The following is a 25234-nucleotide window of genomic DNA, read 5'->3' as shown; positions in this document are numbered from 1 at the left end:
ATATAATTTGGATGTCGAGCTTGCCACTTCTGCGCTATAGCTCAGCTCAGCTTAATGTGTATTAATGAAAACGGTTCTAGAGACTTTAAATACAAAAAAAAAAACTCTGCTTAATACACAAATGGTTGTGCCAAACTAGCTCTGGCCCCTCCTGTCACCTAATTTGGCAAAAAGTGGGAGGGGCTTAAGTGGTATAAATACTGAATCCAACCCGATCCTTGGACAGTCAAAATCACCACGCATTCATCTCTTCATCAAAGTGATTGCAGAAATTCTCCTATAAAATCTTCACTCGAAGTAAATTTTAAAAAAATCTCTCGGCTGCTATCAGCAAACTGTTCAAGATGAAGTCGTTCTTTGTCGTCACTTTAGTTCTATTTTCATGTCTGTGTCTTGTTGGAGTCACCCAAGCCGTTGCTGTTTCAAAGGAAGGTACGCAAGATGAAGGTGAGGTTTCTGGGCAGGTTTCATTTATATCACACTGCTACTTGTCACGGTAAATTTCTACCATTGATGTCCAAAATAGGCGAAATGTCCTCCCTACAACATCATGAATGTATTTTGAGCAAAGTGTTTAAGGGGTTTAATTTCACAACCAACCTTTTGGTTAGGAATAATAAAATGTACTTTATCGGTAACTCTGATCCGCAAGAGCATTGTCTGGTGTGTGATTTCAACCAAATGAATTAGCTTCGATTGGCCAAAGAAAAGTTTCTTGATTTATTTATTTCTGTTTAATTTTCTTTTTCTTTTGCATTTTTAGAAATATATAACAAACAGAGCATTGTAAATTTACACACGACACTATAATATATGTATAATAAAGTAAAGCTGGCTGTAACTAATCGAAAACATCAATTTGCGTTGATACTTGTTCTTCCTTTTTTAACCTTTTAAAAGGAATACGGTTGAACAAATAGGGCTAATACATTCATGAAATTGTAATTAACGGCAACAACATTGTACCAATAACGTGTCCAAGTTAAACATTAGACTTTAATCAAAATTTTATAAAAAATTGATCACTTTCTCCCAATAATGTTAATTAGTTAAAATCAATTAAAATGGTGTTTATTCTTTCTCTCCTTCTCGCATGTAGCTTTTGCTCCTGAAAACATTGTAGATTCAGGCAAACTGACACAGACAGAAGAAGACAAAATCTCTGAAATCAGAAAACAAGTATTGTTCCTTCAGGTATGTACACGTATTTAAAAGTATACATCCGGGCATTCCACATGAGACCAATTTGTATAAAATCACCCTGAAGGAAGGCAGGGGCGGATCTAGCTTTTTGCTAAGGGGGGGGTTGACCAAAATAATGACGATGCGGAGCATCGTCCACGAGCCGCGAAGCGGCGAGCCGATTTTTTTGGGGGTGTTTATTTGAACCCCGTAAGTGATGTTTTCCTGGCATCTATTAACACAATGGAGACCATAAAAAGCAGTGCATGATAACGTCTTTTTAAATCAAGTAACAGTTTAATACACAGTTATATCCAGAGTTATCATGTGTTTGGTTAAGTTACCAGATGAGTTGAATATCTTCTCACAATATTTGCACTTGAAAGGGTTTCTCTCCAGCGTGCGTTCTTTTTTCTTTCTTTTTTTCTTTTTTTTCTTCTTTTTTTTCCCTTTTTTTTTTTTTTTTTTTTTTTGGGCCGCCCAAGGGGGGGGTTGCAACCCCCCCAACCCCCCCCTGGATCCGCCACTGGAAGGCCAGTTAGGCCCTGCTTTAATAATAAAATTTGTTATTAATAACAAGTTGTAATAACTGTTAAAAGCTACTGAAAATTGTTGCATTTTTGATTGGCTGAGAGGCCATTTGTTATTGAAAAGTGTCCCTTTTTCGTACTAATAACAAGTTTTAACAGGGCCCCAGCCTAACTCCAGTGCAATTTTATAGATGAGAAGGTTCAATCCTCCGCCCACAAGCAATCTCTTAGACGTGATATTTATATCTTTTATTCTTTTAATTTGGACGGCATTTGGTAGGTAATGCATGAAATCCAATGATACTTATCTTGCAAAAATACTATAGGATCGATGCCACGCACATACCAAAAAGATTTAAAAGAATAATTTTTACACATTTTTGACCGAATATCTGAAAAGGACCTTTTTCATTTTTAGTTTAAAGTAGTAACCCTGTTTCATACTTTGAAGTTGGTTATTTCACACATATGCATGGCACAATGAAGCATGAAAGTGTGATTAACGCAGAATATAGGGTAATAAAAAAACAATTATAGTTAAAAGTTTTCAAACACTATCAATTGAAACACCTTATCTTGATTAAAAATATAATTCATGTTGTTATGCCACACAAAGAAAATAAATGATCAGATAATGTGATGGATAGGTCATTTTATGCTATCCCGAATGAATTGATGTCTTTGTACAGGATGCGCATTTTGAGTGGAAAACACTCTGTAAATTAACATCTACAGCGTACATGTACCGTATATGGCAATTCTCAGAGGTATTAGCAATACTGCCCCATGGGCCAATAATTGAAAAGGCCCCACCCCTTTAGACACAATCTTAATTTAAGAATCAAGAATGTGCTTGTAGGATCTAATATTGGTGGTGGGTATAAAAACTAGTGCTATTACCATGGCAACGAGGCAAGAACGATTGAATTTAAGAAAAAGTTATATATTTGTGATTTGGAAAGTTAAAAACACATTGTAAGTAAGTTGATATGTGTAATTAAATCATCTTACTTGATTACAACTGCCAATTTTTCCAGGTACGTGTCAGTCATGTTTGAAATTTGATGTTGCTATGAAAACAGTGAGAAAAAACCCTGTAATTAAAAAATACATGAAACTAACCATGATATTGTTTAAATACTTGTTTGCATAATTGTAAAAGATGATTTCATGTTTGCTAGGACCATAATCTATCATATTCTGTCTGTTTGCCATAAAGCAGTTGATGAACGTGACCGATGGCCATTACCATGGTAAAAATAAAGAAATATTTGAACTTGAGAAAAAACAACTATGTTTGTTTTTCAAAAACTTAAAACAAATGGTAATCATCTAAAAATGTCAGCTTATCTTTTGATTATAATAAATTTTTATTTTTTATTTAAAGCCACAGCCATGTAATCTGAGTATCAAAGTTATTGACATCTGTGGACCGAAATATAAATGTTAATAATCAACACAAAATATAAGAGAAGCAGAGTATGAGTCATCTCATTATCTGCTCGTTTTGCCATAAAGTTGGATGGTGGATGTGACCACCATAGTTGTTACCCCCTCCCACCAAAAAAAAAATGTCTAGTTTCAATTGGGACTTTGAAAATAAGAAAAGACGTAACAATTATTTCAATTGCAAGTTCGTAGCAGTGGAATAGAAAATTCAGCTGTATATAATGTCAAATGAAAATCAATGTCTACAGGTCGAACAGAGGGAAAGAAAGAAACAAAATAAATGCTCGGTATACCATGTTTATAATGATACTTTGTATATGATTAACCTGAGATTACCATGCAATCATCACGTCATGTGAACTATAACTTAAGGCAACTAAAATTTCGCGTTCCATCATAAAAATATTAGCTGAAAAAATAATGAATACAATAAAGTATACATTCATGCCAACATTTTGAACGTGTTTTTGTTTGTTATCCTCATGTCATTTATGCGTATACTACACGTATAAACGTAAACCTAAGATGAAAAGAGATTGTTATCCAAGCATTGTCTCACTCACCAAGGTTAATAAGCATTACCCACCACCGACAAATTATTTGGTCAATACTTTACCCCAGGATCTCACATATTATCTTACATACTTAAATATACTATGCCCCTTTTGCAACCAACATCAAATTTTGTAGAACTTTGCAGCAATTGTTAATATGTCATGTATGTCCTATCTGTGAAATTTAAACGTTAGCAGTGTCCTAGTATTAAATTATGAAGAAAAACCCGTTTACTTTCTAGACACTATTGAGTGACTGACTGACATTTTTTTTCTTTTTATTTATTTATTTATTTATTTCTGATATTTATACAGGGTGGCACATATCACCAATTTGGTGGTCTTCCATGAGGCCCTGTTTGCTAATAATAAAAACAAATAACAGCATCAAAAACAAAATAGATAAATACACAAGCATATAAACAGGTAAAATACAAAATAATTGGTATCCCCTAGAAATAACTGATCATTCAAGAATCATCCTTGATCATTTACAAGAAATAGGTGAATGGAATTTTCAAATTAAATATAATTTTTAAAAACGTTCATTTAATAGTCTGATAAAGCTTAACGCACGGGATACCAAAATTGTTATATACATATTTACATTCAATTGCTCTTTAACTAATACACTTAGTTTGTTTACAAGCTGAAAATGGATACATTACATGTATGAATCCATGATATAACGATAACCATGTCAGCCAAATTTCATAATTTTGCAAGTAGGAAAAAAATGGTTACCTTTGCACGAAACCACCAAAAGTTCACTTACACGTTATCTACAGATAACAGGGCTTTTAGAGCGTGTTTAAAACTGTTCAAAGTAGGTGACATTTTGACAGGACTTTTAAGTTGGTTCCATACTCTAATTCCAGAAATTAGAGGACTATTTTTATAAGTGTCCGTCCTTTTCTTTGGTAATTACATACATAAAATGAGCTGTAACAGGTACATGATCATTTGTCTGCATCAATAACCCACTTCTTGTAGTTGCAGAATTAATCTGATTGCATCGTTGTGCAGCACAAAACGTACAACCATTCAGTACAAGGGTCTAAAGCCTCGGTCACACATGCCTTTACGAACTGCTACGAACGCCGTACGAACGATTTTCAGACAATGGAAATTCGGGAAGACAATGGAAAAACAGGGAGATTCGTACGAAATTATCGTTCGTATGAACCTTTGTGACCGTAGCATATGAATCAGACTATTACTTAGGTGATTGCAATCACTTATGTCGATTCGACAACTGATGGTGGTTATTTTCCCACAAAATCCATTTTCAAACCTTTTCGTTTTTAGATAGGTATTGTCTTTCAAATGCCGTTTTAATTTAAACTTTTCATGTTTTGAGCTGCAAATGGGATAAAGTAACTTTAATATATGAGATGTTAATGGCGATATATTTTTTTCCTAAAGTTGCCAGGATTTGATCTCATTATTGAATCTTTATATTGTTTCTCAGTTCTGTTTTAGTTCTACGATGCATTGCACAAACCTGCCTAATTGAACCCGAATAGGTCCATTGTCCTGGTTATGATTGCTGTAATAGTGCACTATGCAAATTCGTGTATTTCTAGACCTTCATTTCAAATATATTATCCGTTTTAACTTAATATGTTCCATTTTATATTATACTTTTTATTCAATTTTCCATTTCATATTTTACTTTATTCTGTATTTTATTCCACTTTATATTTTAATTTATTTTAAAATCTATAATTAAATATTTCATTTTTGTTTATGTTTCTTGATAATATATCAGCAACGAATTGAGCGTTTTGAAAATAATCCTGGGCACATTTATTTCAAAAGATGATTATGATAATGAGGATAAGAATGCTACCGCTACTACAATGCCTTCATGTATTACTATACTTCTGACAATGATGATTATGCTGCTGATGCTGATGCTGATGATGATATTAGTATAAAATTACATTACTAATGATGATGATGATGATAGTAATAATAATAATTATAATAACAATGATGATAATTACAATAGTAAAATAGTAATAACTGTAACAATAACAATAACAATAATGACTATGATACTGCTGCTTCTATTACATGTACCAGGAAGAAAAAATAGGAAGAAGAAGAGAAAGAAGAAAATGAAGGGAAAGAAGATGAGGAAGAAAAAAGAGGGGGAGAAGATTCATTTCAGCGACATTAGTGGTTATTTCCTCTTTGATCGAGGGATATACATGCACGTTACATACTTCGTGGTAAAAAGGAAGTAAGAGACGAAAAAGAAGAGAGTATGGCCCTGAATTATAATTAATCTCGGTACTGATGATAATTTTTTTGGCCATGTGGATGCTATGTAATGCTACAAAGAGTAAAGCAACATTTAACATATATTAACAATAATACATCAAATAGTACCACAGTGTTGTTTACCGTTGTTAAGAAATGTTTTGCTTGTACCTATTAGATCTTGCTGGTTCTAAGATTTTCTTCTGAATTGTTTTAAATTACAAGATCGAGCATGTGATCTTGATATACTGGATGCTAGCCTGAAATTTCTTTACAGCAATTGGAACTTCTCCCAGAAAGCCTAAAATTACAAACAAACAAAAAACAAACAAAAAAAATTCAAATAGCCTTGTAGAGACGAAGAAAAGATAAGAATATTAATACACTGTCGCTAACCGTGAGAATATAAACTTCTCTCCCTCTCTGATAAATCACCCGAACAATGAAATGAACTGGGTGGAATCACCCATAAAATGAACTATCATGATTCCTGAAAGGATCACCTCCCCAGGAGGTCTTATTACAAGATCGAACACGCGATCTTTAATAATCTAATGGCGGCAAGCCGTCGAATTCTTTTCAGCAATTAAAACCTCTCCCAGGAGGCCTAAAATAAAATAAAAATACAAGCATTCAAATAGCATTTTAGAGACGATGAAAAGATAAGAATATTAATAAACTATCCCCCTCTAACCCTTACCGAATAATGAAATGAACTGGGTGGAATCACCCATAAAATGAACTATCATGATTCCTGAAAGGATCACCTCCCCCAGGAGGTCTTATTACAAGATCGAACACGCGATCTTTAATAATCTAATGGCGGCAAGCCGTCAAATTCTTTTCAGCAATTAAAACCTCTCCCAGGAGGCCTAAAATAAAATAATAAATACAAGAATTCAAATAGCCTTGTAGAGACGAAGAAAAGATAAGAATATTAATACACTGTCGCTAACCGTGGGATATAAACTTCTCTCCCTCTCTGATAAATCACCCGAACAATGAAATGAACTGGGTGGAATCACCCATAAAATGAACTATCATGATTCCTGAAAGGATCACCTCCCCAGGAGGTCTTATTACAAGATCGAACACGCGATCTTTAATAATCTAATGGCGGCAAGCCGTCGAATTCTTTTCAGCAATTAAAACCTCTCCCAGGAGGCCTAAAATAAAATAAAAATACAAGCATTCAAATAGCATTTTAGAGACGATGAAAAGATAAGAATATTAATAAACTATCCCCCTCTAACCCTTACCGAATAATGAAATGAACTGGGTGGAATCACCCATAAAATGAACTATCATGATTCCTGAAAGGATCACCTCCCCCAGGAGGTCTTATTACAAGATCGAACACGCGATCTTTAATAATCTAATGGCGGCAAGCCGTCAAATTCTTTTCAGCAATTAAAACCTCTCCCAGGAGGCCTAAAATAAAATAATAAATACAAGAATTCAAATAGCATTTTAGAGACGATGGAAAGATAAGAATATTAATACACTGTCTTTAACCGTGAGAATATTCACTTCTATCCCCTTCTAACCCTTACCGAATAATGAAATGAACTGGGTGGAATCACCGTAAAACAAACTATTATGATTTCTGAAAGGATTATTTTTCCCGGGAAGCCTAACCTTTAAAAAAACAAAATTCAAGTAGCCTTTTAGGGACGATTTAAAAATAATTACTAGAAATAAATTCGACATTCAAACGAATTAGGTAATACGTATCCTCATGTTTTACATAATGAGCAATCATCTTCACGATTTCATATCATCTTATAAAATGCTACTTCCATTTGATACATAGTCTCTCTATATGTCAATTAGTTTCTACTGTGTAGCATAGGTCATTATGGAGCTGTGGAAGATAGATCGAGACAATATGACCATTGACCCTGTAAAATATTCAGTAACACTATTGACCCAAATTGACATAATGAAGAATGCATTTTCACAATTTCAGTTCAGTAAAGTTCAGTTTATTAAAAAACACATTAAATAGCAATAATGAGAACAAACATGATCCAAATTGAGACTCCCAAAAGCTATGCTTGCGAGTGGGCCCCTGGGAAGGATGGACTTCTCAATCCCGGCGGATTGGCAAAGAGACCAACGTGTTACAAGGATCTGCGCAATTCAAAGCATGATGGATAGTAGGATACGAAAATGAATACTATACAGTCTCACGCGCGCAGAGCCCCCGAAACAAGCAGGTCCCAGAGTCCGCCAACCGAGATCAAGAAGTTCATTTACAACAACAAAAAACAAGGTAATGTACAAAACTGATTACAAGGAAATGGCAAGATTATGTAACTTGAAAAACATATTTACAAGAAAAAAGCATGATATGAAAAACATGATTAGAAAACATCATAAAACAAAACATGATATTAAACAATAACTGATTACAAGGTTATATAACTTTAAAACATATTTAGAAGGAAAAAAAGCTGAAACACTGACAACATCATGAACCCCCTTAACCCCCCCCCCCCCCCAGCCGTAAGCGGCATATCGTGCTGTACGCATCACATTCACACACATATACACACACACACATACACCACACACATACACGCGCGCACACACAAACACACACACGCACACACACACAAACACAAACGCACAGAGGCTGACTAGCTACTCCTTGCTATTATATCGTACAGTCACAAATAGCGGCAATCTATTTCAATCTATCTAAGAGATATGATTTACACAGTCTGAATCTAGGAAGAGTGGTACTGTCCTTAATGTCTGCGGGTATCAAACTGGTTCCACTCCTTTAATACATGTGATTCGAAAGGAATTCAGTGCAATATTTGTCCTTACATGAGGTTGATGCACTGGGTTACTTTGACGTGTATTGTAGCTATGTATCTGGGAGTTACAGGAAAAATTGGTCTTTTAACAGGCAAGCCTGAGGACAAAACTTAAGTTAAACGCACAAATCATACTACTGAATGACACAAGCTAATCAAAAGGCATCAATTTCATTTCAAGGAATAATGGCTTATTAGGCTTTCTGAAGTAAGAGTTGGTAACAAGCCGAATAACTTTCTTTTGCAATATTTTAAGTTAATCAATACAAGTCTTAAAGGTGTACGTAAAGTAAGGGAGTACAATACTGTTATATAAAATTAACAAAACATTCGGAGGCAGGATACATCTTAAATAACCTACATATGACATCAACTCTTCGCGAAATCTTTGTGCATATAGCATTCAAATGGAGTTTCCAAGACAAGTTCTCATCTATAATAACACGGAGGAAATTAACATTCTCACTTCGCGCTACACTATGACCTCCTACCTCAAGAAGATCAACATTGTTGGGAATTCGTTTACCCCTGGATCTGAAAATAGCACAGTTTGTCTTTTGCAATTGCCATTAAAGTAACAATATTTTTATTGGATAACTTCAAACTAGTATCATTAACAAATAGTGAGTATGTAAATAAATTTGCCGAATTGATAACATCATTGATATAAAACCAAACTGCTGAGGAATTAAAACATCCTTTTTTTAAAACAAGAACTCATTTAAAAGCTCATAAACTAGTTTCTCTACAATCTTAGAAAAACAACATCGATAGGCTATAGGCCAATAATTGGAGATGTTCTTATTATTATCCTCTTTGTAAACAGGAACTACCTTGGCTACATTAAGCTTATCACGAAACTGCTCCCTGTGATTTCGTCTCATTTCATGAAATGCACCACCCGTCAAGTTTCTGCTAGGGTGCAACGCGGCCCTGAATTTCACAAACAAAAAGTTAATTATGATGCCGCATGCTCGTACGAATTTTTACGGAAGTCATTTCTAGTCAAACTGGAATACATTATCGGAACATATTCGATATATAGAAGAAATTAAACCATTTAAACGAGAAATGGCAAAATGGCAAAAAACACCCTCGTTGTAATATGATTAAGGTGTAATTCTTTTCTTATTTCTCTCCTCTTTGTATATATTTATTATATTTTCTGTTTGTTTTCTCTTGTTTGTTTGTTGTTGTTGTTGTTTATTTATACTTTGTACTGTTTGCTTCGATTTGGATATATGGCATTTATATATTTTTATCATATACATATTACTCATTTGTTATTCTCTATGGAATAAACCGGTAGTAATAACCCGTAGAACAAACTATTATGATTTCTGAAAGGACCACTTTTTACCCGGAAGTCTAATTGCAAGATCGAACATGCGATCTTAATCTAATGGGTGCAAGCCGAACATTTCTTTTCAGCAATTAAAACTTCTCCCAGGAAGCCTAACATAAACAAGAAAGGAATGATTCAAATAGAATTTTAGAGACGATAAACAAATAAGAATAATAACACGCTGTCGTTAATTTGACAATATTCACTTTCATCTCTCCCTGCTAAATCCTGCGAACAGTGGAATCAGATCACTATAAGACGATTTACCATGAGTCCTAAACGAGTTAATTGCTACTCCATGTCATGGCTGTCCTAAACAGCAGCAACAGAGAATAATTGTTGATAAAATTTAGCAATATTCAATTGATTGCTTTTGGGACATAAAGCAAGATAAAACTATGATCGATAACATGAATATTGTCTTGAAAACATTCGGAAACATTGAAAATAAACTGAATAAGACATACATGTGATCATGGTAGCCAAAAATGACGAACTTAATTTGACTTTCACGAAATTGGATGCGAAATGATGAAATCGATTTTTGAAGTTATCAATGGATGACCAAAGACTAAATATACTTTGAGATGTGCGAAATTAGGAGACTTCGGAACGAAATTGAATGAAAAGAAGTATGAAATCAATTTAAAAAGTGTTAAAACGGACGGGTTAACCTGAATGTACGTAGTCGTTAATAGTGAAAACATTCACTTTTTTCTCTCTCTCCCTCTCTGCTAAATCTTCCGAACACAAGTCGAGAGCATTTTGAAAATACAAGAATGTTGATAATATTGGGTTAAAAACAACGCCAGAAAGTTATTTATCAGCTTCTGAATATCTAAACAATGTTATAGAGCACAGTCGTATATATTGGTAAGGAATCTTGACTCTCGTTTAAAAGGTTTGTTCTTTGCTCAGTGCTGCTGCTTACATCCTCGGGCAAGGTATTTTGAACACATATCCCCTCTCTACCCAGGTGTACCTGGGAACGATGATGTAATAGCAATTGCAGGGCTCAAATGAAAAGAGGTACTGATAATAAGGTTTCATGACACATGCTCCGCCGACGATTGCTCCGCCGACATTTACTCCGCAAAACGCGACAATTGCTCCGCGACATTTGCTCCGCGACATTTGCTCCGACGTCAAATGCTCCGCCGACAGGTGCTCCGCCGACAGTTGCTCCGCCGACAGTTGCTCCGCCGACAGATGCTCCGCCGACAATTGCTCCGCCGACAATTGCTCCGCCGACAATTGCTCCGCCGACAATTGCTCCGCCGACATTTGCTCCGCCGACATTTGCTCCGCCTGAAGCGACACTCGCTCCGCCGACATTTGCTCCGCCGACATTTGCTCCGCCGACATTTGCTCCGCCGACAATTGCTCCGCCGACAATTGCTCCGCCTGAAGCGACAATTGCTCCGGTGACATTTGCTCCGCCGACAATTGCTCCGACGACATTTGCTCCGCCGACAATTGCTCCGCCGACAATTGCTCCGCCTGAAGCGACAATTGCTCCGGTGACATTTGCTCCGACGACATTTGCTCCGCCCAAAAAGTGTCCCATTAAATACAAATGCTACTAGTACTACGACAAATGCTTCGCCGACAATATTTTTTTTCACGGGTTGTTTTAGTTTCTTCTTTTTTTCTTCATTTTCTGAATGCATTTCATGAAATTATGTAAATGAAATGAAATGAATGAATGTTGACGATGTGGGAGGAAAAAGCAGTTGCCTAAAAGTCATTTTGAATATACTGAAATAACTTTCCATCTATCACTGTACGTCCCATATAATGTACACTAAACACTCATTACATGTCATGGGAAGTTTTTTTTTTAAAGTAGAGCAGCAAGCCACATTCCCCAATACGCGCATACCTCCTAGTTAATTTCAAACAGCTCATCAATATGTAAGACCTGAAATTACCTCAATGAAAGAAGACTAATAACATGAGAGGAAAGAAAAGAGCAAAGAAGACAACCGTTTTTTGCTATTCCCCATAATGTTTGATTTAAAAAAATAAAAAATAAAATTATAGCTCCTTACGCAAGTTCTCCGGCGAAAGATAATTACTCCGCTCAAAATCTGTTTCTTGTATTACTCATTAGCTGATCCAAAGCTCAAGGCTATCTCTCTCTCTCTCTCTCTCTCTCTTTCTCTCTCTCCCATGCTCCTCCTTTTCCTGTTTACACCGTTTTCTTGTCTTCTTTGCTCTTTTCTTTCCTCTCATGCTATTAGTCTTCTTTCATTTCCATCACTTCTTCTCTGCTCCCCCTCTCGAGTTCTATTTCTCTCGTGAAATTGAAACGTAAAGTAATACAATCATGTAGTACATTCTTGTTTAGAATAATATTTTCAATAATATCCAGTCCATTTTCTAAAGGTTTCTTTCCTTTAGTTAAGTGTATGTAGCTTTAATATATATATATGTTAGTGTGTAAAACACTCCGTTTCATTCGAGTACTTTGTTTTCACTGAATAATTTAAGGGACTCACGAAGCCACCGGAAGAAGAGCAATTGGCTTATCATGAAGAACTAACATCAAACTGCAACAAAATGATTTGTATAAATGTGAATAAGCAGAAAGGTTGCCATCTCATTTTCCCGTCTGAATGGGTTCTCTTCCTTACGTATATAAGTGCCCTTATTTTCTAAACTTCCATGATGACCTAGTACATTGTATAATGCTTTACCTAGTAAGATGCATTGATCGAGGTAATTTCAGGTATTACATATTGATGAGCTACTTGAAATTAACTAGGAGGTATGCGCGTATTGGGGAATGTGGCTTGCTGCTCTACTTTTTTTTTAAAACTTCCCACGACATGTAATGAGTGTTTAGTATACATTATATGGGACGTACAGTGATAGATGGAAAGTTATTTCAGTATATTCGAAATGACTTTTAGGTAACTCCTTTTTCCTCCCACTTCATCAACATTCATTCATTTCATTTCATCTACATTATTTCAAGAAATGCATTCAGAAAATGAAGAAGAAAAAAAGAAACGAAAAAAATAGGTGTAAAGAAAATATTGTCGGCGAAGCATTTGTCGTAGTACTAGTAGCATTTGTAGTTTATGGGACACTTTTTGGGCGGAGCAAATGTCGTCGGAGCAAATGTCACCGGAGCAATTATCGCTTCAGGCGGAGCAATTGTCGGCGGAGCAATTGTCGGCGGAGCAAATAGCGGTGGAGCAAATGTCGGCGGAGCAAATGTCGGCGGAGCAATTGTCGCTTCAGGCGGAGCAATTGTCGGCGGAGCAAATGTCGGCGGAGCAAGTGTCGGCGGAGCAAGTGTCGGCGGAGCCAATGTCGGCGGAGCAATTGTCGCTTCAGGCGGAGCAATTGTCGGCGGAGCAATTGTCGCTTCAGGCGGAGCAATTGTCGGCGGAGCAATTGTCGGCGGAGCAAATGTCGGCGGAGCAAGTGTCGCTTCAGGCGGAGCAAATGTCGGCGGAGCAAATGTCGGCGGAGCAATTGTCGCTTCAGGCGGAGCAATTGTCGGCGGAGCAATTGTCGGCGGAGCAAATGTCGGCGGAGCAAGTGTCGCTTCAGGCGGAGCAAATGTCGGCGGAGCAATTGTCGCGTTTTGCGGAGCAATTGACGGCGGAGCAATTGTCGGCGGAGCAATTGTCGGCGGAACAATTGTCGGCGGAGCATCTGTCGGCGGAGCAATTGTCGGCGGAGCAACTGTCGGCGGAGCAACTGTCGGCGGAGCAACTGTCGGCGGAGCATTTGACGTCGGAGCAAATGTCGCGGAGCAAATGTCGCGGAGCAATTGTCGCGTTTTGCGGAGTAAATGTCGGCGGAGCAATCGTCGGCGGAGCATGTGTCGGGTTACCGATAATGAAGTGTCTATACCTTGGGTAGAACAATTTTTCACAGTCAAGTGATCAAAATTCACATACTCTTTCTGCTTATTTTGCAAAGTAAGAGTCTGGAGCAATAATAGCTATTTATCAATGGCGCGAATGTATCAACTGCTATGAATACAGGGTATTATCATTATCATTACATCGTGTTTTCAATGTGATATTGACCCATCCTATATTTCGCTGTAAGGCAAGTCAATACGGTTCAAGAGAATATTAAATCTTGTTTCTTGTCGGGAAAAGTTGGTAACGGATAAACTCTTTTCATGTATTACGTTCTCTTCTTCCCAATTGGGTTCACGCGGAGATAATTATTCCAGGTTTAATTGCTTGTTGTTCCATCACGGCAACCAAAAGACAATACCGCCGTAATGAAGACAAAATATCAACAAATCATCTTTCCTGTTTTATCTTGTTTTCATATTAAAGAACAATTAAAACAAAATGAAAACCTCGTTTGAAATATAGGAATACAATCTCGAAAGTTTTGTTTAAACTACTATATCGTGTGGATTCCACTTTAATTTGGATATTACTATTTCTTTTTCATATCAATCACTTATATTGAAATTTCTCCAAAATATATTTGATTTCTTATAATACTTTTTCAAAACTAATGACATTTATCTTCCTTATCGTGACCTCAAATGGTTCAGATTTGATTGCAATCAAAATGGAAGCTAAAATTACACAAACTTAGATGCTTACATTTGTTTTTATATTTGATTTTAATTATAGATATGTTGTATTTATAAAATTCAAATTGGTAATGTCCATGGGGGTCACATCCACAAGCATTATATCCACAACAAACTTTATGACAAAATGAGCATATTCTGATAGATGAGGGTACTGTAATAGCTGTGTATTACTTGCATTTTTCATTCTGCTTGTTTTGTATTGATAAGTTATTTCCTTATTTATTTTTTACTTGTTTGGGGGGAGGGGTTCATAGATAACTTTTTTTTTTATCACACCTTTTAAATGGCAACGGCCTGTTATGTTACTTGAAATGACTCAAATTGTGATAATAATCATACGGACAGCTAAAGTTATTAAATGCATATACCATTTGTTTAATATTATTGAAATTATAGTATTTTTTTAAATTCCAATATTTCTTGATTTCCTGTATTTATGTCAATCACTGCTTTATGGCAAAGAGAAATATTACCATATCCTAAAGGCCCTAGAAAACAGAATCTAATCGCTTGAAATTATGCAAACTTCATATTTAACAGGTTTTAACAACTTAGTTCAGGGTTTTTTAAAAGTTTGGTTGTCTTTTATTTTTTGTTGTCTTCATGTTTTATATGTTTTAAAAACATATGAAGTCATTATTTTTATCATCATTATTACTACTTATACCGCGCTTTTCCAATAAGGCCCAAAGCGCTTATAGTAATTAAAAAATACATCAATACATGTAATAAGAAAAACAATCTTACAACTACTAACTGCAAAAAAAAAATGTGAGTTTGTAAGGCCTTTCTGAAGGTAATAACTGATTAAGACTGTTTGATTGATAGTGGTAGATCATTCCAATATTTTGAAGCAGATAGAGTAAATGTCCTATCACCGGCTAATGTGCGAGTAACTGAATTGAGACGAAGAGGATCATTTGGTGACCTCGATACCATGGTAGGTGCAGGCGCGTATACAGGGGGGGGGGGGGGGTTTACCCCCCCCCTCCTTTGGTATTTTTATGTGTGTAAACCCCCCCCCCCCAATAAAAAAAACCTTTGTTTTTGTTAATTATTTAAAAAAAAAAAAAAAAAAAATTTACATGGCCGACCTAAAACAGGTGACCCCCCAACAAAGCAAAATGTCAAATTTTCAAATTTCGTGACCAAAAAAAAAAAGAAAAGTGTCCTCTTAACCCCCCCCCCCCCGCTTATTCAGCGCAGCGGTCGGCTGAGTCGTTCCGATTTTTTTGGGACCAAAAAAACAACAAAAGTGTCCTCTTATAACCCCCCCCCCCCCCCCGCTTATTCAGCGGCTGGCTGAGTCGTTGCGAAATTTTTCGGCCCGATTTATAAATGTTAACCCCCCCCCCCCCCCTTGTAAAAATTCTGCGTGCGCGCCTGGGTAGGTGTATACAAATTCAAACACATATCTAATTATTGTGGAGCTTGATAATTAAGTATTTTGTAGACAAACAAGCGTAATTTAAAAATTATTCTACGTTTCAAGGGAAGCCAGTGTAATGATCTCAAGAGTGACCGAGATGGATGGTCCCTAGAAACACGAAATATCAATCGGGCTGCCCATTTTTGTAGCCGTTGCACACGATCCAATTTAGTCGAGGGAATGGTAGAGAGAAGCCCATAACAATAATCAATACGGGATAGAACAAAAGAACGCACATCATTATGGCAGGCAGACTGGTCAATAAACCTACTTACAATGTGTTTCTTTATATTTAAATGAGAAAATATATGACATTTCCCAAATTATAATGTTCTTGATCAGTTACCATGGTAATAGCCCCATTGGTCGTTTCCACCACAAACTTAGGGCCAATGAAATCATTCTGATGGGAAGGGTCCTAACTAACAGATTACATTTCATTTAGAATTGTGTGTCAGGAGGTGGGTGCCTTTTCAGTTTGCGGCCCATGGACTTATACTGATCATAATGGGGGAATTACAATGTACAGTATGTACGGTATATTTTTCACTCAAAAGGCGCATCCTGTATATTTGGGGTAACAAAATGACTTATCTTTCTTTGTGTTTCTTACACGTTAATTTCATTTCTAACAGATTTTAGAGATTATTTATACTAAAAACCGTTTTAATTTTATAATTCACTTTGAGACCACCTTTATGTTCATCTTTTTATAAATGATAAAAATCTTCAAAATCTACTAATACTACTCGACGGTGTTCCATTGATTAAGGTGTTGTGAGCTAAATGCTTACAGTCTACTGGCAACTTGTCGTAGGGTTAAAAGGCATGTTTCGCCAGAAAACAATTCCATATCAGATTTGAAGAGTACCTGTATTACTCTGCCTTAATCACAGAAAATGAGATCTAGGGTATGTACTAGTGATTTTCATTTTTAAATTTGTCTCTTAACTTTTCAACTACAAAATCATGTAGGAATCCGTCGCTGAGATCACCCGTTCCTTCTCAACTCTCGAGCTCGTCGCGAAGAATCCATCAATGATGGCGAAGATCCACATTGCTGACTCTCTCGAGACCGAGTTCGAGCTGGGAGAACCTGAAAAGACACGACGTCGAAGGGAGCTTGACCCGCTCCCATCATCTGGTGCTCAGCAGCAAAGCGTGGTTCAGAACATATTCGGACCATACTCATGGCCTACATTTTCTGGTAAGAACACCAGGTTCTAGTTTCTTAAAAGTTTGTTTTATTTATTTAACCTCGGTTAAAACACCTGCTATCAGCCATAAGTCTGTTTTCAGCAAGTCCGTTGAAAACATTAACACAATTTACATAAACCAAACAAAAATAATTCATAATAGAATTTGAAATAACAAGAATTAAATATGTGTAAATAACTAGTAATAACAATCACACTTAGGATTTTGAACATGAGAAATTATGAAGAAAACAAAATGTATATAATAAAGTCAATTCAAAAGCACCTAATCATATCACGAATCATCAGAGGTAAATTGAGTGAAAGAGTGTGGGAGCGAGGGAGAGAGAGAGAGAGAGATGAGAAGAGAGAAAAAAAGATAGAGAGAGAGTTGAGAAGAGAGAAAAGAGAGAGACAGAGAGATAGAGACAAAGACAAATAAAGACGATAACAATTAGAACGTAGGGGAGAAATACCATCGATCGGCTTTATAAAGTTTTAAAGCCGATTTGTTGTTGTTGTTGATTGAATAGCCGAGATGAGATATAAAGAGTACTGCTTTTAAGACAATTTCTGTTCGGTTTAGGTATGTTAATACTGTAGTACATTCTCCCTGTTTCTAAGGTTATAACTTTCTTTCAAAATGACTTTAGTAGAGAGAATATCTGGTACTTCATTGTTAAGTATTCTGTACATAAGTATAACCAGGTCCTTTTTAACTTTAACATTAAGACAATCAAGTTTTAATATACTGTTAAGTTCATGACTGTTGAAGCGAGAATCTACCCAAAGCACTAATTCTGATGCCCTTTTTTAATATCTGAAGCTTATTACGTGCCCTGAATCGGGCTTTATCCAAATCGTACTATATACTATAGTCAAAATGAGGTCGAATCAACAAATTACATTAAAGGAGAGCACTCCCTTGATCGATAAATGGCCTAGCTCTTAGTAAGATGAAAAAGTTCCGTTATATTGTTGATTTTGCCCTTTCCATTTGTGGTGTCCTTGACAAATCTGTATCAAGTACATGTATAGCACCGAGATATTTACATTGATCGACTCTCTCTACGAGACAATTGTCAATACAAGCATTAATGTTCTCAAAATTTGTACGTTTACATTTTGTTCCTATGACCATAAGCTTACATTTCATTGCATTTAGCATTAGCTTATTATGATGTAATCAATCATAAATAACAATCAAATTTTCATTAATTATACACTAAAGACTATTTGGAACTCTGATGCATAGTATAAACATGTGTCCTCAGCAAACAATGATATAGGCTACAGTGCTACGCTTGACAACAAGTGGTAAATCCTTCATGTACAATATGAATACCAGTAGCCCCGATATACCTCCCTGTGGGACGCCACAAAATACTTGGTAAGCTTTTAATAACATTTGCCAAGTTTCTATGAGAAATTTCCTCTCAGCCAATCAAATGCAATGATTTCAGCATAATTAAAATAGTAATTGTAACTAGTTATTATAACAAATCTAATGAAACAGAGACCAGAAGTTTTTTTCTTCTCCAATGCCCATCACACACGAAGGCTCACCTGTGAAGAAAGTTAGTTCGTGCGCCAGGAAATCAAATGTTCATGTTGCATGAACCTTTCGAATGATGATACTCTCACCAGGCACGTCAAGCAAAAAAAAGGACACCTCACATGCCTTGTGGCGCATAAAAAGGCAGCATGTAACACTCAGGGAATCGACCTCAAAACTTCCAAAATAAAATCGGAAACCATTGCATTAGACTGGGTAGTACTTTTAAACAGATTCGTCAACTAGAAGAAAAGAGAAAAATAAGAGAGCCCTGAGTCCTAAAGCGAGCTTACAAAGTCAGGGATCGTGTTCGTTGGCCACGTTAGTCCCTTTGAGTCCAAACATACGATATATCGCAAGCAAGGGAGCGGGGCTGGGTCTGGCAGGGGGTCAGAATTCCCTCCTAGAGTAGGAAGCATTTGCAATTTTTAGAACCACATTAGGCGTATTTTGAGGCACTTCACGGAGTAATATGACGTAAATTGCTTTCTCCTACCCCCTCCAAGAGTAGGGATCTTTTGCAATTTGAGAAACACATTTGGCGGAGTAATATCCAGCGGCACTTCCTGGAAAAAACGAAGCCTTCTGATTGGTTAGAAGTTAGAGAAAAGTGATCCGTCAAGTCACGAGACGTTGTATATGCTTCGTTTCTTGGGGGGGGGGGGGGGGGGGGAGGCCTAAATTTGAAATCAATGCGTCAACTAGAATAAATGTGAAATTATCAATGGAACTTTGACGTAGGCCTGTATTAACCAGGAGAATATCTTTCAGACAGGGCTATTTTGCCTAATTTTTGTTTATACCTCGCAGATCATTAAACTTGATATGAAATACATATGCTTGTTCTTCGTTAGGCCAATGTTTCATGTGCCCTACTGGTGTTCCTGGACAACAAGGTCCCCCAGGCCCACAGGGAACTGCCGGAAGAGACGGCAGAGATGGACGGGATGCACCGGAAAGTCCCCAAGGTAGGCCTATAACATTTGTGACATTGTAATAATTCAAGCTGGAGAATGCATGGCTAGCGAAAATTAAAATCCAATTTATTGGAAAAACACTGCGGATATTATAACTCATTTGTTGTCTTTGGCAATTTACTCAATGAAGAGATACTATAGTCCAATATAAAAAAATACAATATGAACATTGATAGTTGGACGTCACCCAAGGGTGTTTTGTGTTCCATTCTTATGTAAAAACAGCCGCCGCTTATAAAAAAGCATACTTGCAATTAGTAATTTATAATAAGGAGAACATAAGCCGGACAAATAACACAAACATAGCCTTTTTTCGGCTTTAAAATTTACCATATTTGATACTATCAATTATCATATCAATTCTATCTATGGATTCCAATAAGTAAAGTTTCTTAAATTTTAACATTTTAGCTGAGGAAACAACCACTTCACACAAGGACCAAACAAACACAACTGAATTTCCTTTTTATAAACTCGATTAAATTTACCACTAATAATGCCATTCCATAAACTTTGAATATAGATGCCAAACGTCTGGAATACAGTTGATTATTGTGTCTGTTGGATTCCGATAAAACTTCTGAATGTTTAACATTTTAGCTCAAGAAACCCCAACTGAATCCTGCGATGACGCGGTAGTGCGTCCAGTAGGTAACATGACAAGTCTACCTGGTGTCATCTATATTCGCTGGGGCAACGATGTATGTCCCGAAGATGCAGAACTCATCTATTCAGGTTGGTACAGATGGGTAATATCACGTGGTGTGAAATTTCCTAAACATGTTTTTGACACCACATCGCAAGGACTTTCTAAAAAAGAAACCACAGGCAATCTAAATAACCTTGTCCGTCTGTCATATTAAAATGTGCGAATACTTTAACGTATTTGAAACATGGTAGGAAACTCAGGGAATGAAATATCTGCGAGTTAATTTTTCGAAAGTCTTTGCTAACTTGTTTCAATGTTAGTGTACTCCATAATCAATTTAATGTTGTGCAACAAAAATGTCTTCATCGCCACAAACGAAACACATGCATTCAATATCCTAACTGGCTGAAACTTAAGTGCACAAGAATGGTGAGGGTTTAGTGAATGTACACAAGTATGCCCAGGTTCTTTGAATTATTGTAATGCTCATTTATCAAAAATGAAAATAATGAGTATTAAAAATGAAAATAATATTAAACTAAATATCATGCTATAACAAAGAGATCATTAACATTCATTAATGTAAAGGTATTAATAATAGCTGCAATTATATTGCACAAATATCAATCCTATGGGATGCTCAAGGCGCCTACAAGTACTTAAATTACCTTGGCTTAATAGCCCAGCTGCCCTTAAAAACGCTAAATGCATTTAAGGAATAATTGTCTACCAGGTACCTATAGATAAATTATCCTTGGCAAAGGACACTAGTAGGGGCTGGGACTCGAACAGCAAACCATGTGCTCAACTTTCCGCTGAGGTACCGCTATACTACGACACCCCTTTCCAAATTGTTTGGCAAATGAGCTATGTGTATCCCATTACCAGGGGCGGCGAGTTCTTTTCATGTCCGGCGGGACGAAATGCAAAGGACGATAGCGCGGTGGCGCAATGAGCAAACTTTTTTTTGTTGTTTTTTTTGTTGGGGGGGGGGGCAAAAAAAAATCCGCATCGCCACCACTCTTAAGCCCCAGTCCCATATAAAGCCGGACCAGCACAGACGAGCACGGACCACTCCGGACCATCCCGGACCATGGTCTGGGGTGATCCGGGATGGTCCGGGATGTTTTGTTCAAAAAATCGCAACCGCCGACCGTCTCCCCGGACCCAACACGGTACCACTACGGACCGCCCCGGATCGTCCGGGCATAGCCCCGGCAGCAGTACAGATCATTCCAGATCCAGCACGGAGCCGCCACGGACCGTCCCGGACCACCCCGGTGCCAACACGGTGCCAACACGGATGACACCGGACCATTCCGGTGCCGACACGGATCATCCCGGAACGCCCCGATGCTGGTCCAGGGTGATCCGTTTCGCCACCGTGCTGGGTCCGGGATCATCCGTAGGGGCGCCGGGGTGATCCGGGGTCAATAACTCACTCCCGGACTGCCACGGATCAACACGGACCGCTCCGGCGCCACTACGGATGACCCCGGACCCAGCACGGTGGCTACACGGATCACCCCGGATCAAACTATTGTCCCGGACCGTCCCGGACCACCCCGGCAGTTTTTGACCGTCAAAAACATCCGGGGTCGACTCCCGGACCGCCCAGGACCATCCAGGACCATCCAGGACCATCCAGGACCATCCAGGACCACCCCGGTGCCAACACGGTGTCAACACGGTCCGAATCCCGGATCACCCCGGATGGGGTCCGGGATGGTCCGGGACGGTCCGGGACGTATATGGGACTGTAGCTTAACATGTTACATGCAGTCCCCGCGGAATGTTTTTTAAAGTGGGGGGGGGGGGGGGGGGCTAAATCATTTACGATCAGGTAGAGCAAAGCGAGCGAAGCCAGTGGAGTGTAAATTGGCGTGGGGTTTAGGGGCAAAGCCCCGGCGGGGATCAAGGGGCGGAGCCCCATGAAGCTCAGGGGTTTTAGGCATTTAATTACGGTCAGATGAGCATCCAGGAGCCCGCCTTAGAGCCCCCGGAAGCTCATGGGTTTTAGGATTTTAATCACGGTCAGATGAGCAACCAGGGGCCCGCCATAGGGCCCTTGGTGGGGTCCTGGGGGCAGAGCCCCGGAAGCTCAGGGAAAATCATGCCATTTCAGCAACATTGGTAAATCACTGGTATTGAATTAGAAATAAACCACGTTTGAATTGTATTGAGGGGGGGGGGGGGGGAACTGCCCCCAAGCCTCCCCCTCTGTCAGTACGCCAGTACGAGGGAGCATAGTGAACGAGAGGGGTGAGGGTGACGGAAGTGACTACCCCCTCACAGGTTTTTGAAGTTTTGTTGTATCAAAAAATTACATTCCTTAGCAAAACTATATCATAAAAACTAGCAATATACTTTTTTCACACTTCACTTTTCTACAATATTTACTTGTACATTTTGAAGGATATTATGCGAGGGAGCGTAGCTCCCGAGCGAGAAGATGTTCACATTTTTATTGGTCTAAACACTGCACTCTTGGGCCCTCCAGAGCCTAAAAGTGTGTCGCAGTCTTTAGTCGGTATTTGCTATACATTATTTGTTTTCATTTTTAATTTTTTTTCGGGGGGGGGGGCGATCCCCCCTAAACAAATTGAGGGGGGGGGGGAGTCCATCCGTCCCCCCGGAATCGCCGCCCCTGCCCATTACCAACCATGATGATTAGGCCAAGTGCAAAATTCAGATGCCGTCACGGGCTGTAGAGGTGTCGTAGATTATGTCATCAGGCAGTAGATCATATGGTTCGAGTTTCGAGTCCCAGCCCCATACCAATGTCCCTTGCCAAGAACATTTATCTATATTTGCAACTCTCCACAAAGGTTTAGATGGGTACCTGGTAGGAAATTATTCCTTGAACGTTCTCCGGAGTTGCCTTTAGTGGTTGTCATTGGTCCTACATGCTACATCATTCTTAATTTAGATTCCGATGAATTTAAACTTAAGTGGGTTTACCTTTGTGTGCGTTATATTCCTTTGTGATTTATTCAGGTACTATTGGAGGTGCACACTACACTCATTCTGGTAGCGGCTCAAATTATCTCTGCATGCCGGAAGAGCCAATCTATGACGAATTTATAGCTTCTATAGATGTATACCGAGCCATACTATACTCCTCTGAATACGAAGTCAATACTGGTCCTTCACGCATGCAACCAAAGCACGACCAGACTCCGACCTGCGCAGTCTGCAGGGCGCCCTCTGGCCGCACCAGCAAGCTTATGATCCCTGCCCGCAACGTATGTCCTTCTCAAGAGTGGCGTTTAGAGTACGCTGGATATCTTATGGCAGAGTACAACGGACACCAGAAATCGGAATTTGTGTGTGTGGACCGAGAGATGGTTTCTAAATCGGGGACCGGGGGGAATCAGAATGGTGCGGTGATGTACTTCACAGAGGTCCGGTGTGTGGCGGGTGATGGCTTGGATTGTGGATCCTACATCGATGGTTACGAACTTACTTGCGCTGTCTGTACTATCTGAAGTCCTACTAATACATTCCACTTCATTCTGTGTAGTTTGACACAGTTGTCAGTTCTTGTCATGCTTTTAGAACATCTTAGTTTCATACACACGACAGACTGTGATAAAATGTACATTTTTGTTTCATACACATACCAGTAATAAAGTGTAAACCTTAGTTTCATACACATACCAGTAATAAAGTGTAAACCTTAGTTTCATACACACAATATAGTGATAAAATGTCCACCTTAGTTTCAGAAACATACCAGTGATAAAGTGAAAACCTCAGTTTTTACACACAACGGTAATAAAGTGTCTGATAAAATTAGGCCTCGTTTGTCGATGGTAGATATTCTTTTCATTCAGGCAAGAATAGTTCTTTTGCTATAAACCTGAATTTTCTGAAACAAATTAGCTCTCATTTTTACAGAAGTGTAAAACGAAACCTATTGATCGTTAAATGTATATATGAATATAAGAATTTACTTTAATTGAATTGAATTAATTAAACAGACACTGTCTTTATAATTCAAAATGTTTGGAGGTGTACCTAGTGTTGCCCGTAATGTTTGACGGGAACTTGCTTGCTTTAGATCAATTTTATTTGCTTATGGAGATTTTTTGTAGATTTTATGGAGATGTTTCTTAGTCAATTCATGTCATGTCTTTCCATCTGTGCGTGGTCATGCTCAAATAAATACGAAGGCGACATCTTGAAATCTTGATTACCTGTTTATTATTCTACAGAGTTACTACTTGGGATTGATCTACATGTAGATGGTTAATTTTACAGAGCTCACCGGCCTCTTTTCATTATACAAATTGATTGATAATTAAACCGACAAAATCAAACGCAGCCTCAAATAAAGCAGTCAGGAACCCTTGTATTATCTAGGCATTACAATCTCGCAATGACTGTCAAGAAATATAAAGATTCAATGGCAATCTCAGTTGTCCTACCCTATTGTACTGCCTTCAGAAATCAAATTCAGATTACGTAATTTCATTTTTTTTTAATAATTTCTTTTTAAATTCGGTTAAAACATCTCATATATTATACAAATTAAAATAAAACACATGTATTTCAAATATATCATTATCACAATACAAAATGAGGATAAATAAAGTAAGAGTAGAAACCGAGATTATGGATAAAAAACAAAGAAAAAAGACGGACAACATAATAGGTTACTATATCATTCTAATTACAGCACATCCCATTC

The 25234-nt window shown here is 37.9% G+C and overlaps 1 protein-coding gene across 1 annotated transcript; it reads left to right on the top strand.

Moving 5' to 3' along the window:
- The first annotated feature begins 293 nt into the window (after positions 1–293).
- LOC105444731 (short-chain collagen C4-like) lies at positions 294–24637 on the top strand. Its single transcript, XM_030991934.1, has 6 exons — positions 294–447; positions 1100–1194; positions 17140–17371; positions 19770–19883; positions 20493–20627; positions 23539–24637. The coding sequence occupies exons 1-6, from the start codon at positions 345–347 to the stop codon at positions 24027–24029; spliced, it is 1170 nt and encodes a 389-aa protein (XP_030847794.1). The 5' UTR covers positions 294–344; the 3' UTR covers positions 24030–24637.
- The last annotated feature ends 597 nt before the right edge of the window (positions 24638–25234 follow it).

Source organism: Strongylocentrotus purpuratus, unplaced genomic scaffold, assembly GCF_000002235.5.
Source record: "Strongylocentrotus purpuratus isolate Spur 01 unplaced genomic scaffold, Spur_5.0 spur5_scaffold_2, whole genome shotgun sequence".
Lineage (NCBI taxonomy): Eukaryota > Metazoa > Echinodermata > Echinoidea > Camarodonta > Strongylocentrotidae > Strongylocentrotus > Strongylocentrotus purpuratus.
The sequence above is the reverse complement of the archived record's forward strand: the minus strand, read 5'-3'. Positions and strand labels throughout refer to the sequence as shown.

Bases quoted from the DNA above. Each gene is read 5' to 3' on its own strand.
- LOC105444731 (XM_030991934.1), top strand. From the start codon at position 345: ATGAAGTCGTTCTTTGTCGTCACTTTAGTTCTATTTTCATGTCTGTGT. The intron at 1,195-17,139 runs GTATGTACACGT...AAAATCATGTAG, and splicing joins AACAAGTATTGTTCCTTCAG to GAATCCGTCGCTGAGATCAC. The intron at 20,628-23,538 runs GTTGGTACAGAT...TGATTTATTCAG, and splicing joins TGCAGAACTCATCTATTCAG to GTACTATTGGAGGTGCACAC.